Source organism: Ovis aries, chromosome 1 (genome assembly GCF_016772045.2).
Source record: "Ovis aries strain OAR_USU_Benz2616 breed Rambouillet chromosome 1, ARS-UI_Ramb_v3.0, whole genome shotgun sequence".
NCBI classification, from domain to species: Eukaryota; Metazoa; Chordata; class Mammalia; order Artiodactyla; family Bovidae; genus Ovis; species Ovis aries.
In genome coordinates this window covers 237,682,955-237,697,591 of record NC_056054.1, presented here as the reverse complement: position 1 = coordinate 237,697,591, position 14,637 = coordinate 237,682,955, and the positions used below count along the sequence as shown (strand labels likewise).

The window sequence follows — 14,637 nt, the reverse complement described above, 5'->3', positions numbered from 1 at the left end:
AGAGGAACCAGAGATCAAATTGCCAACATCCGCTGGATCATGGAAAAAAGCAAGAGTTCCAGAAAAACATCTATTTCTGCTTTATTGACTATGCCAAAGCCTTTGACTTTGTGGATCACAATAAACTGGGGCAAATTCGGAAAGAGATGGGAATCCCAGAGCACCTGACCTGCCTCTTGAGAAACCTGTGTGCAGGTCAGGAAGCAACAGTTAGAACTGGACATGAAACAACAAACTGGTTCCAAATAGGAAAAGGAGTACATCAAGGCTGTATATTGCCACCCTGCTTATTTAACTTATACGCAGAGTACATCACGAGAAATGCTGGACTGGATGAAGCACAAGCTGGAATCAAGATTGCTGGGAGAAATATCAATAACCTCAGCTATGCAGATGACACCACCCTTATGGCAGAAAGTGAAGAACTAAAGAGCCTCTTAATGAAAGTGAAGGAAGAGAGTGAAAAAGTTGGCTTAAAGCTCAACATTCAGAAAACGATGATCATGGCATCCGGTCCCATCACTCCATGGGAAATAGATGGGGAAACAGTGGAAGCAGTGTCAGACTTTATTTTAGGGGGACTCCAAAGTCACTGCAGATGGTGACTGCAGCCATGAAATTAAAAGACGCTTACTCCTTGAAAAGTTATGACCAACCTAGACAGCATATTAAAAGGCAGAGACATTACTTTGCTAACAAAGGTCCATCTAGTCAAGGCTATGGTTTTTACAGTGGTCATGTATGGATGTGAGAGTTGGAGTATAAAGAAAGCTGAGCACCAAAGAATTGATGCTTTTGAACTATGGTGTTGGAGAAGACTCTTGAGAGTCCCTTGGACTGATAGGAGATCCAACCACTCTAGCCTAAAGGAAATCAGTCCTGAATATGCATTGGAAGGACTGATGCTGAAGCTGAAACTCCAAAACTTTGGCCACCCGATGTGAAGAGCTGACTCATTGGGAAAGATTGAGGGTGGGAGAAGGGCAGCAGAGGATGAGATGGTTGCATGACATCACTGACTCAATGGACATGAGTTTGAGTAAACTCTGGGAGTTGGTGATGGACAAGGAGGCCTGGTGTGCTGCAGTCTGTGGGGTCACAAAGAGTCGGACCCAACTGAGCAACTGAACTGAACTCTGCGTAAAAGTTAAATAAGCAGGGTGACAGCATTCAGCCTTGACTTACTCCTCTCCCTATTTGGAACCAGTCTGTTGTTCCATCTCTGATTCTAATTGTTGCTTCTTGACCTGCATACAGGTTTCTCAGGAGTCAGGTAAAGTGTTCCCATCTCAGTGAAAACAAGATCAGGAGCTGACTGTGGCTCAGATCATGAACTCCTTGAAATAGGAGATAGCAGGGAAAACCACTAGGCCATTCCGGTATGACCTAAATCAAATCTCGTGTGATAATACAGTGGAAGTGACAAATAGATTCAAGGTATTAGATCTGATAGAGTGCCTGAAGAACTATGGACGGAGGTTCGTAACATTGTGCAGGAGGCAGTGATCAAAACCATCCCCAAGAAAAAGATATATGAAAAGGCAAAATGGTTGTATGAGGAGGCCTTACAAATAGCTGAGAAAAGAGGATAAGCCAAAAGCAAAGGAGGAAAGGACTGGAAAAGGTCGGTTTTCATTCCAATCCCAAAGAAAGGCAATGCCAAAGAATGTTTAAACTACCGCCCAATTGCACTCATCTCACATGCTAGCAAAATAAAGCTCAAAATTCTCCAAGCCAGCCTTCAGCAATACGTGAACCGTGAACTTCCAGGTGTTCATGCTGGATTTAAAAACGGCAGAGGAACCAGAGATCAAATTGTCAAATCCCTTGGATCAAGAGAATTCCAGAAAAACATCTACTTTTGCTTCGTTGACTGCGCTAAAGCCTTTGATTTGTGGATTACAACAAACTGTGGAAAATTCAGCAAGACATGGGAATTCCAGACCACCTTCGCTCTTGGCCACTGTTACTTTTATCCTTATTCTCGTTCCCAACCCCCTCCGCTGCCCTCAAAGCCGTATCAGATCATAGTGGGCTACTTTTATGTTTTTTTTTTAATCTGGTTTTTGTTGCCCTGGGTCTTTATTGCTTTGTGCTACTTTCTCTGGTTGTGAGTGGGGGCGGCTTTCGTTGCAGAGTGCAGGGTCTTGGCCCGTGCACATCAGTGTTTGTACAGATAGGCTCAGCAGCTGCGCTTGCGCTTTAGTTGCTCCGCAACATGTGGAATCTTCCCAGACTGGGGATTGAACCTGTGTCCCATCCATTGGCAGGTGAGTTTTTATCCACTGCACCACCAGGGAAGTCCCATAGTAGATTACTTTTCATCAGTGTAGAATAGTCGTCTTTTTTTTTTTTTTGGTACTTCATGAAATGCTGGATTTTTATTTGTAGTAAAGTATTTCAAGCAAGCATTAAGAATTATGTAATAGCTTTATGGAGATATAATTGTTACTGTTTTGCAGTTCATTTTAAGTTTACAATTTAGAAGTTTTTCATGTGTTCACAGTGCTGTGAAACCATCACTGCCTTTTTGAATTCTTCTATCCGCCTGGAAGGAATCTCGTAACCACCAGCAGTCACTCTGCATTTCCCCAGTCTCCCTCAGCCCTGTAGATGTGCCTTTTCTGGACATTTTATCTAACTGGAATCATAACTTATATGGTTCTTTGAAACAGATTTGTGTCAGTTATACAGTATTACGTTTTCAATGTTCCTGCATGTTGTAGTGTGTTTCCGTGGTGCATGACATTGTATAGCTGAGTAGTACCATTCTGTACATGGAAGATATTTTATTTTGCGAATGTGAAAGTTGGACCATAAAGAAGGCTGAGAGCCGAAAAATTGATGCTTTCCTACTGTGGTGCTGGAGAAGACTCTTGCGAGTCCCTTGGACAGCAAGGAAGTCAAACCAGTCAATCTTAAAGGAAATCAGCCCTGAATATTCATTGGAAGGATTGATGCTGAAGCTGACTCTCCAGTACTTTGGCCACTTAATGCGAAGAGGTGACTCATTAGAACAGGCTCTGATGCTGGGAAAGATTGAGAGCAAAAGGAGAAGGGGGTAACAGAGTGTAGATGGTTGGATGGCTTCACTGACTCCATGGACATGAGTTTGAGCAAACTCCTGGAGATACTGAAGGCCAGGGAAGCCTGGCATGCTGTAGTCCAAGGAATTACAAAGTTGGACACAGCTTAGTGACTGAAGAGCAACAAAATTTGCTTATCAGTTGGACGTTTGTGTTGCTTTCACTTTTTGGCTCATATGAGCCATGCTGCTACGGATGTGTACAGATCTTTGTGTGGACATGTGTTTTCATTTCTCTGGGGTTTATGATTACTTGTGGACTTTGGATTACATGATAACTCTGTGTCCAACCCTTTGAGAAATTGCCGAACCATTTTCCACAGTAGCTACATCATTTTACATTCCCACCAGCAATGTATGAGGAGCCTGGTTTCAACACATCCTCACCAAAAAGTTGGTATTGTTGGTCTTGTACTATCCTGTTGTTGTTTAGTCACTGAGTTGTGTTGGACTCTTACTACCCCACCAGGCCAGAATATTGGAGTGCGTTGCCATTTCCTACTCCAGGGGATCTTTCTGACCCTTAGGCCAAACCCACATCCCATGTCTCTTGCATATCCTGCCCTGGCAGACAGACTCTTTACAATTGTACCACCTGGGTAGCCTCTCTGTGAGTGTCCTAATGGTGCCTTATTGTGGTTTTGATTTGCATTTCTCTGGTGGCTAATGATGTTGAGCATATTTTCATGAGCTTATCGATCATTTGTCTATATTCTTTGGAGAAAGGTCTGTTCAGCTCCTTTACCCATTATTAATTGCTTTATTATTGAGTTGTAATCATTCATTATATCCAAGTCCTTTATCAGATAAATGATTTGCAGATGTTTTCTTCCCATTTATGAGTTGTCTTTTCACTTTGTTGATGGTATCCTTTGATCAAGAAAGCATTTTAACAACAGAAAATGAAAAAAATCTTTCAGTCTTTTATTGGGAGTTCGTGAGTATATGTATAGGGCTTCCCACGTAGCTCAGTCGGTAAAGAATATGCCTGCAGTGTGGGAGACCTGGGTTCGATTCCTGGATCAGGAAGATGCCCTGGAGAAGAAAATGGCAACCCATTCCAGTGTTCGTGGGAGAATCCCATAGACAGAGGAGCCTGGCAGTCTGTAGTCCGTGGGGCCGTAGGAGTCGGACACGACTTGGCGCTGTCTTTCTTTGTGCACCACGTTGTATGTATTGAACTCCTTTTCGCCCCATCTCAGCCCCCTCCCCACTCTCCCATCAGTCTGTACCAGGCAGGTTTGCACCTAAGTTGGGCTAGTTAAATCCTCTACATCCTGCAGTTTTGAGAAGCAGTGTGTTCCTCCCATGGGTAAGCAAGAACCTTTTATTGTAGTGGGATAGCTTCAGGGAGAAGGTTTGAGGATATAGGTTTTTCCATTGAGGAGCCTGTCATCTTTGACTTTTAAGTCCAGATTCCAGTGGGTCACTTTAAAGATGTGCACCTTCATTTCTGGACTTGGCTGGAATTTTTACAAAGCAATCTTTGTTGCATCTGTTTTACGTAGTGGGTTCCCACTCATTCTGATAAAAGGAAAGAATGTAGTAAGGAAAATAAGCTTTCACAAAATTAAAGGACGTATATAATATTTTTATATGTATGTGTATATTAGGGTGTAAGGAAAGAATGTAGTAAGGAAAATAAGCTTTCACAAAATTAAAGGACATATATAATATTTTTATATGTATGTGTATACTAGGGTGTATGTGTATAAGTTTTATATTTATACTATACTTGATGGAAATTCATTAAAAAGAATGAAAGGTTCTGTATTTGCATGGGCCTTTTGTAGCAGGCCGACTAACGGATGCATAAAGACCAAGTGTGTTAGAGAGGGAACTTGGTGTATTTCCTACAGTGGTGTTTGAAACCTTCTAGATCGGCCGTGATAGGTTTAAACTAGAAAATGGAGATGTTTTTATGAAGATTTGGGAGACAGAATGATTGGGAAGGAACTTAGTTTTGAGAGGACCTTATAGTGTATTGGTTGCAGTCAGTACTTAGGTCTTGAGTATGTGAGGCATGGGGATGAAAGATGGAGGGAATTCTTAAGCATCAGTTAGAGAGTGTGATCCCTGCCGGGTGGTGGTGTGGTGTCCAGCGTCTTGAGAAGGCTACGTGAGAGATGTGACATTTGAACTGGGCCCGCATTCGAAAACAGGTGACTGGGGAAGATCCTGTCAACAGAGCATCATAGACGTGAGAGAAGCACCTTGAGCTCGCAGTGTGGATCATGCTGGATAGTATTTGAAATGATTTTAATTCCAGCTAAGGAGTTTGACCTTAATTCATTAAGGATTGCAGATCCATTGAAGGTTTTGGAACCATGAAATTGACATTGATTGATTCCATAAACACTTACCCAGAGTGCTGGGTTAGGCATTGCAGCTCAGCTGAGGTAGAAGCAGGGCCTGACAGTAACAGTTAAGGCCTAACCTTTAGTTTCCTTTCTAAAAACTCTTCATCCCAATAATAATGAGTACTAATGATGATGATGATGGCCACTTATTGATCAACTTCTGTGATGCATGCACTGTGTAAAGGAACTCATCTGGATAGTTACTGACCTGGGTGTATTATTGAGCTCTGTTGTAGAGATGAGGTTGAGATTGAGTGGAGGCCAGGTTGCCTTGCTCAGGGGTGGAGCTAGGATTGGACCCAGGGCCGACCTCTGCCAAAGGTCATTCTGCTGGTAACCCTTAGTGTGGCCCTCTGTTGCTTCTCTGCAGTGTCACACTGCCAAGACACTTTCTCTCCATGAGTGTTGTTGCATTTGGGGTGCTCTGTGTTTGCCCCCACGGTGAATGCTTGTCTTCTGCTGAGCTCCCAGTTCTCTTGGTAATACTGCAGGTATTCCAGGCCCTAGGGGGTCATTTTTAATGTAACTTGACATGTCTCTGTTCTCCCCTATTATGTATTGTATTTATCAATTTGCATATTTTCATGTACTGGAGTGGAGCATCTCACACCTGCTGTGTTCTTCTGGTTTACCTGTGTGACCTTGAGTTGTGCCTACAGCTCCTGGATTGGTTAGACGATAGGCTACCATAGGGTGAACTGCATGGCCTCTGAGACCCCTCCTGTTTGGGGGTTAGGCATCAACAAAAAACAGTGGCTCCAGGATGCTAGGGAGAGCAGCATCAGAAGGATGAGTCGGTCATTCTTTTTAATACTGACCCCTGACCCCACTCTCAGTAACATTCATGTTTGTAAACTTGCTAATAATCTGACTTCGTGGCCTTGAGTTCTACTTGATATCAGTGAACTAGAGATGTGGCCATAGCCTCAGAATTTTAGAACTGGTGCACTTTCAAAGCAACTTTCTGCATCCTTTCTACCTTTGAAACCTCCCCACCTCCCTCCCCCAACCATCTTCCTTAAGATCTCTAGCCATTCCTATTTTCTTGGTATCACTTAGGACTGAGTCCCCACTGCAGACCAGTTAAACCAGAATCTGATGGGATTGGGCTGAAGATACTGGCATTTGGTAAAATGCACCCGCCCCGGGTGATGGCGTGTGCATGCAGGCCTGAGAATCACTGTTTCTTGCCCCCATTTCTCCCTTTTAATGACCAGTCCTAATTCAGCTTGAGAGGGGTTAGTGAACCTGAATAATTTTAAAGAGTACAGTACTTGTGGCCATTTTTTATTTTTTGTTTTTAATTTTTAATGAAAATTTTGTGTGCATCCTAATTTTTATACTAGTTCACACTAGATTGTCTTAGGGCCCAGATCTCCAAATCTGTCTCATTGATGTGATAGCTTAACATCAGTTAAATATGGTGAAGTTAAAATATATGACCAAGAGGTCTATATTTGAATTCTGTTTGAATTTTTAAAGGTATTCAAATTGTGGAGTAATATCTTCAGCAATTAAAAAAAAAGATGCATGTATGTTTAAACAGTCAAGCACACAAGGAAAAAACCTGAAAAGATACAAAGCTATTAAATGATTGAGATTTTTTTCTAGGCATATTTGCATTAAAATTTTTCTATAGTGAGCATGTGTTTCTTCCATATTTTAATAAAAACAATCTTGAAAATATACCCGAGACAAAGTAGGGGGTGTGTGAATATGTGTGTTATTTTTAGCTCTTGAGGCTAAACTATTCTGAGTATTGAGAATAGTACCATACTGAGAGTGAGTTAATAGCAAGGCTTGGCACACAAAAGCTAGGATTTGGATCCTTGTTATTTTTGTTTTTGCTTATTATAGCTAAGCTAAACTTGTCTCATCTGGTGGTTGGCATTTTGCTTTGTTGAACAAGTGAGAGTCATGAGATGATTAGTCCATAACAGGGGCACCAGAAAATGATGACACTAATAATTTATTGTTTGGTTTTTAATGATGATGGCGTAATTTTAACAACAATATCTGTTATTGATGGTGCTTTCTAACAAACGATTTATACTAGGAACAGAATGTTGACCTAGTGTCTGTTCATCTTTTGGCATTGGCTGATTACTGAAGCAATGCTTACTTAACATGTGCATCTGAATTTCAATTTTAAATAAGACACAATTAGAATAAGTAGTTTCAACCAAATCCTAACGGTAGTTATCTCCGGGTTCTGTTGTCAAGTAATTTTAGTAGTGCTTAAAAAATAAAAACAAAACACTCAATTTCTAACAGATGTTTATTTCTACTCTTACTTTTGTTAGAATAGGTTCCTTTAAAATTGAGAAGGTTGGAGAACCTATTGCTGAAATAATGAGAAAACAGCATTGTGCGGTGATGTTTCAGGAGGACGATTTCTTCCGAAATGCTGTTTCACTAATCCTTGGGGAAATTTGGCTGTGAGCATGCAATTATTACATTTTTATCCACAGAATGGGCTAAAGTTGGCACCATATCCCTCATGGTTGCCAAAGGCAACCCATTGATTTAATTTGTGCCCCGTGGCAGATACTTTTGAGTAATTTCAGTGATTTTTTTTTTTTTTTTTTTTTTTTTTTGTGCTACGGCCTTCTGCCTTTTGTCACGCACTGCCCTTTCTGGCTGAGTCCTGAGGCATCTAGTGTTGGTTGGGGAGAGCAGAGCGATCGACGGCCGGATGGTGGTCTGAGGTGGCTGCTCTGGTGTCCCTGGCAGGGGTGGAGGTTGGGCGGTGCAGGTGGGAGTGCCGCCTGGGGCTGGCCCGTGGGGATGGCCAGCCCTTCTACAGATGGACAGAGACAGAACACCCCTTAATTAGGCATGTTTGAACCATGCCCTGGAGCCTGGAAAATGTACCCCAAGAGAACTGCATTTGGGGAATTTTGAACTTTTTTGGAGTAGAACTGTGATTTTGTAAAATATTTGTTTTAAAAAAGTGTTATTGAAGTATAGTTGGTTTCCAGTGTTAGTTTCTGCGTGCAACACAGTGACTCAGTTATTTGTATATGAAGTGTTGGTCACTCAGTTGTGTCTGACTCTGTGACCCCGTGGACTGTAACCCGCCAGGCACCTCTGTCCATGAATTCTTCAGGCAGGAATACTGGAGTGGGTTGCCATGCCCTTCTCCATGGGATCTTCCTGACCCAGGAATCGATCCCAGGTCTCATGGATTGCAGGTAGATTCTTTACTGTCTGAGCTACTGGGAAAGCTACTCCCTACCCCGCCCTCCAACAATACACCCCCACAACACCCCCACAACACACACACCACACGCACACCCCCCCCCCCCAACTTGTCCATTATGGTTTATCACAGGATATTGAATATAGTTCCCTGTACTATACAGTAGGACCTTGTTTATCCATTCTGTATATATAGTAGTTTGCATCTGCTAATCCCAAACTCCCAATACATCCCTTCCCCACCCACCCCCTTCCCACCTTGGCAGCCACAGGTCTGTTGTCCATGTCCTGAATTATGATTCTTGAATTACCTCCACTGTTCTATTTCCTGTTTGTGTCTCTGTTTGTATTTTTAATTTAAATGTGGACACCTCTTCTCCTAGGTTTGGGGTCACAGAGGCAGAAGGGGAGAGCTGGCCGACGTCGTTGCTGGGCGATGGGGTGGCCATGTCACACTGGTGCACATTGCTCAAGGGCTTTGGCATGGGTGTACTTTTCTCAACAGTGCTTATATATGTTTGCCAAAGCCATTTTTGTGTAATAGATTTGTTTTATAAGTACACTCTTAACCAGAAAGACGGAGGAAAAGTAGATTCTTACATTCATTGTATCTGGAAATGGCTTCTTTTTTTAAAAAACATGCAGAGTGGACGCAAATATCTACCAGGTATCTTCGAGAGCAGTTGGCCAAGATTTCCGACTTCTACCACCTGGCTTCCAGCGCGGGCGATGGCCCTGTCCCTGTGCCACCTGACGTGGAGCAGGCCATGAGGCAGTGGGAGTACAACGAAAAGCTGGCGTTCCACATGTTCCAGGTAAGCTTCCTACGAAACTCAAGACAGAGCAAGTTCCTTACACTTTAGTTTTTGGGGGGTGTTACATTATATCATCATCATATGAACTAGTGCGTTCAAAGAAAGCCACCCAGCATAGCTCTGAATTCGTATCAAAGGTGACACCTTTGCCCCGAGATGACAGCTTCCTGTTATACGTATTGATCGCCAGGATTCAGTGATGTCAGCTCTTTTAATGCCATTAATTGCCTTACAATGGCACTATTAGATATAATCCTCCCAAGCCATTTGACTTTACATAAATTGGAGATATTTATTCAAATAATTTTTTATGCTGATGCTTCCTATCTTATAGTAGATTTTCTTTAGAGCTTAGTTATTATGAAAGGTCATCTTAATTTTGTTTGGCTGCAGATTAAAATATGGTTGAGAGGATGGGTAATACATTGAGGACTGATTAGAACTCCCATCCTGAGGCACTGATGTACATCATACTGACCAGAAGATGGCACTTGTGCTGTTTGCCTCAATCTTTACTCTTGGTGAGAAGGAAGGACAGATGTATTCAGCTGAAGTTGTATTATCAGGATAGACTTTCATGACCTGTTATTGTGATGGGGTGGGTGGGTAGAAAGGATGTGTGGTTTCTAAATTTCTACCCTTAGAACTTTAATTATAATTTCCAGGTGGTAAGCAACTTTTTCTAAGAGCTCAAAGTAGGAAACAGCCTGGTCCTTTAGGAGTTAGCTTTGTTTTAAATCAGTAAAAAAAAAAAAAATGCTTACAAATCCTAGTTTCATTTAGCAGAGGACTCCTTCCCTGCCTGCTCTGAGCTTTTATTGAGCTGAGGATTTAGCCTGTCTCTTTGAAAAGGTGTCTCTAAGCATGCGTAGTATTTTTGAATGGTTATTTTTTAGGAACATGGAAATCAGTATCTCCTTTATAGGAAGCAGTTAGGTTCTAAATGGATGAATCTAACTTTAATGTTAACATTTAAAAGTTCATTATATTTTAATTCATTGTAATCTGAAATGTGAAACTGGAGTGTATGTGTGTGCAGACATTCATATGCATAAGTAAGGGTACGGGTGCATAACAGAAGCATCTTGAGGATGAACATTATGTCATCCTTGGAAGTCATGCTTATGAAGATTCTCTTTTTTTGAACCTTGCATTCACCATCTCTTAATCCTTAATGCAAAGTTCCATTTTATTTATTTCTTTAACATGAAGTTTACTTTATTGGTCTGATAATTTTAAATTGCGCTTTTTCCTGTAGCTAAACCGTTAGCTGAAACATTAAAAAAATTAGAAATCAGCAATAAGGGGAATCCTCTGGTGGTCCAGTGGATAGGACTCCCTGCTTTCACTGCCAGGACACGAGCTTGATCCCTGGTTGCGGAACTAAGATCCCTTCGTGCAGACAAGAAAAGAAATTAGCAATAAGTGAAAACTTTGATATCATGAATGTGGTGTCACTGTAATGTTTTAAATACATAAACAGTAATTTAGCAGTATATTTTTAAATGCATTGTCGATAATCATGGTAGTGGACCTCTGGTTATATGGTCCATAGATGCATCAGAGTTGCTAGGAACAAAGTAGGGCTTCATTTTAACTACTAAGATTGTTACTAGAATGACCATAAAAGTTTCAGTGACTTTAAACATAACTTTTTGTTTTTATCTTTGTTTGTTTTACATTTTATTGGAGTATAATTCTTTACAGTGTTTTATTTCTATAGTACAGCAAGTGAATCAGCTTCACACACACAGACACACAAACACACACACACACACACCCCACCCCACCCCCACCCCCACCCCCCTCCCTTTTTTGGATTTCTTTCCCATTTAGGTCATTTGTTTCTGTCTTGACTCTTTTATGATGTGAATCATAAAGCTGTAATATGACATTAAATTTATGTGTACATAGAATGTCATAAAGAAGTATTTGTGTGTGTGTGTATATATGAAGGCAATAGATGAAAATGTTAACAGTGCTTATTTTAAGGGGGGCCATACCAACCCTGTGGAACAGTTTGGAAATTTGTGGGCATGTTGTTTTTAGTGCAGTTATGTCAGAAGTTTAGATGTCATTTTATTATAAATTCCTTTCATTTCTTATAGGCCATTATATTGATTTTTAAAGTTATATTTTGTAGGTGGGTTATGGTATCTGAAATTCTTTTTAGGATAGCAAAAGAGGCTACTAGAGGGCCTTGGCTCTGATGAGGTTATCAGCCTCTTTTGGAGATGATGATATGATAGGTGCTTTGTTCTTTGTAGTGATCAACATTGGCCAAGTTTCCTCCTGTGAGTATGAGTTCATCAGTTCAGTTGCTTAGTCGTGTCCGACTCTTGGGCCCCATGGACTGTAGCACGCCAGTGTACTATGAGTTCTTAGTATACTGAAATTTAGCCAGGTACTTGACATGCCCTGGGAATCTGGGCATTCCAAATTTTCCTTCTTGTAGGAATTAATTTTTATCAATTTAGAATGAGGCAGGTATGCAGAAACAACCCCCAAAAACCTCCAAGCCAACTGTGCAAAATAACACCAGTTATTTTCATTCTTTAGAATTTCAACTTTCATCAATGAGACTGCTTTGCAACAAGGAAAACAATAGTAAAATTATACTTACACATAAAGATAAGAGTGTGTGGTTTTTTTATTTTTTGAATTTTAGTTGGTTTTGCTTTAACATTATCAGTGTAATTTTTCTTTGTTCATTTAAGGAAGGAATGCTGGAAAAGCACGAATATTTGACATGGATTTTGGATGTGTTAGAAAAGATCAGACCAATGGATGATGATCTTCTTAAACTCTTATTACCGCTAATGCTGCAGGTATAGTACATGTAATCATGAGCCAGTTGATTTTATGGGCAAGGAATGAGTCTGGTAAGAATGAAGAGGTAAGTAGAGGTGGCTTTTTTGAAATGGAAGGAGGAAAGATCTTAATGCTGCAACACTCGAAGTGATAAGAGGCTTTTGTGTAAGTTGTAAAGGTCACTTGTACTAGCCATGTGTCCCTCTCAAGTATTCTCACTCACATGAATTTCCCTTGTCCCTGAGCTGAGCAAACAGCTCTTTAAATACTGTCTCCTTCACATAGATCTCTGTGAAAACAAAACCCATTATCTCTTTTTAGGGATATAGAGGATCTTCTACATTCTTATAATATTCTTTGAGCCCCTCAAGGGTGGGAACATCGTATTTTCATGATTGTCTCAAGGTGTGTTAAAATTTAGGCTGTCTGGATGAAATTTATTTAAAGAAAAATTCCTGGAAAAGTAATTCGTATATTTGACAATTCAGGCAATACGGAAGAGCATCCAGTGAAAAGTAGCCAGCCCCTTCCAGAGACCACACCATACTGGTGATCTGTGTCTTCCCCGAGACGTCGGTACCTGTGATGCCTGCTCTAGGAGCTAGCCAGCCATGACTCATGAACCCTTGAAATGTGACAAGTTCACATTGTCATGTGCTCTTTGTTTAAAGTGCCCACCAGGCTTCAGACCTGGTATGGAAAAAGGGGTATATAATATCTCACTGATACTTTTGTGTTGATAACATGTTGAAATGATAGCATTTTAGATTTAGGTATAGTGGGCCAAATAAAACACATCTTTCGTGTGTGTGTGTGTGCGCGCGCGCGCGCGTGCGTGCCACCCAGTGGATACTGGAAAATTTAAAATTACATGTGTGGCTCGCATTACATTTCTCTTGGACAGCACTGGTCTGTAGTAGTACTTCTGAAAGCTTTTGTTTTTGTTTGTAATGATGAGAAGCCTGTATTATAATGGTTATCTCACCGAGTAGCCTGAGACGTGACTGAAGGCTGGTGTCCTTGTGTTCCTCAGTATTCAGATGAGTTTGTCCAGTCGGCCTACCTGTCCCGTCGTCTCGCCTATTTCTGTGCCCGGCGTCTGGCGTTGCTGCTGAGCGACAGCCCCAGCCTCCTTGCTGCCCACTCGCCCCATGTGATAATAGGCCCAAACAGCTCGAGCATCGGGGCCCCCAGCCCCGGGCCCTCTGGCCCCGGCATGAGCCCTGTGCAGCTGGCCTTCTCCGACTTTCTTTCCTGTGCACAGCATGGCCCCCTGGTTTATGGACTTAGCTGTATGTTGCAGGTAAGTCCTCGGCCCTTCCTGCTTTACGCCCACATTCTGTGCAGCAAACAGGGGACTTGGGGGTGACGCTTCAACTGTCACGTCACAACTCTAGTTTTATCCGGGTCTAAATAACTGATAGATGGAAGTTTCCTGTTCTTGTATCCCTGTGTTGGATCACAAACGCGAGAGGATTCATTGCTTCTGTCTAGATGGCTATCATAGTTCTTTATTGGGGCTGTTCTATGATTGAAAAATTGTTCAGGGAACCCATGGAATAAGTCAGCTGTGTTACTGTTCTTTGGGGAAGGCAGCTTCACCATGCAGCATTATGTAGCTTCCTCAGTCTGCAGCTTGAGATGGTTGCCTTCGTTTAAGATCCGAATAGTTTTCTCAGACTCTCTTTAGCTGCCCAGCATCATTGCTTGTGTGGTCCAGGAGGATGTCAGCCACTGGCCCAGTGCTGACAAGAGTGAGATACAGCCCTGTCCTAGACCTGGGAGCTCAAAGATCAGTGTTCAGGTCACATTTCTTAGGCTCCTACTAATGTGTCATGCTCTTTAGTAAAGGGCTTTGAGAGTCCATGTGCTGAGATGAGGGAAGGTTGGTGGAGGGATGCTCAGGGGCCTGATTTGAGAAGTGGAATTCAACCTAGAATTCAGGGAGGTTTTCTGAAGGAAGTGGTCTGGTCTAGCACTTATCATATTGGTTTAAAACAAACAAACAAGGTGTAGACTGTTCTTGGCAGAGGGAACAGCGTGGAGAAAGGCCCGGAGGGTTGGTAAGTCATCTTGTGGGCAGGTTGGCTTTCTTGAAACGTAAAGTGTGAAATGTGTTGGGGGTCAGGGATAGAAGACCCCTTGTGGGCCTTGTAATTAGGAAGTCATTGGGAGGTTTTATGCAGGGAGTTTTATGGTCAGTGTGTGGCTTGTTAGGTTGCTTTGGCCACAGTAGAGGGAAGGTCTTTGGGAGTGGGGAGGATAGGGGAGAGAGAGACAAGGAAAAAGTCAGTTTGGATGAGTCTGTGTAAGTTCAGTTTTGGACTGTCTTATCTCTAATTGATATGTTCAGGAGATGGTTGCA

At 41.9% G+C, this 14,637-nt stretch overlaps 1 protein-coding gene across 12 annotated transcripts in view; it reads left to right on the top strand.

Moving 5' to 3' along the window:
- Positions 1-14,637, top strand: part of MED12L (mediator complex subunit 12L) — a 360,384-nt gene that overhangs the window by 65,927 nt on the left and 279,820 nt on the right. For all 12 annotated transcript variants that reach the window (XM_060394814.1, XM_060394799.1, XM_060394794.1 and 9 more), the window contains 3 exons: positions 9,292-9,461; positions 12,179-12,289; positions 13,306-13,575. In XM_060394814.1, coding sequence (XP_060250797.1) covers positions 9,292-9,461; positions 12,179-12,289; positions 13,306-13,575 — 551 coding nt within the window. The remainder of the gene's footprint in view (positions 1-9,291; positions 9,462-12,178; positions 12,290-13,305; positions 13,576-14,637) is intronic.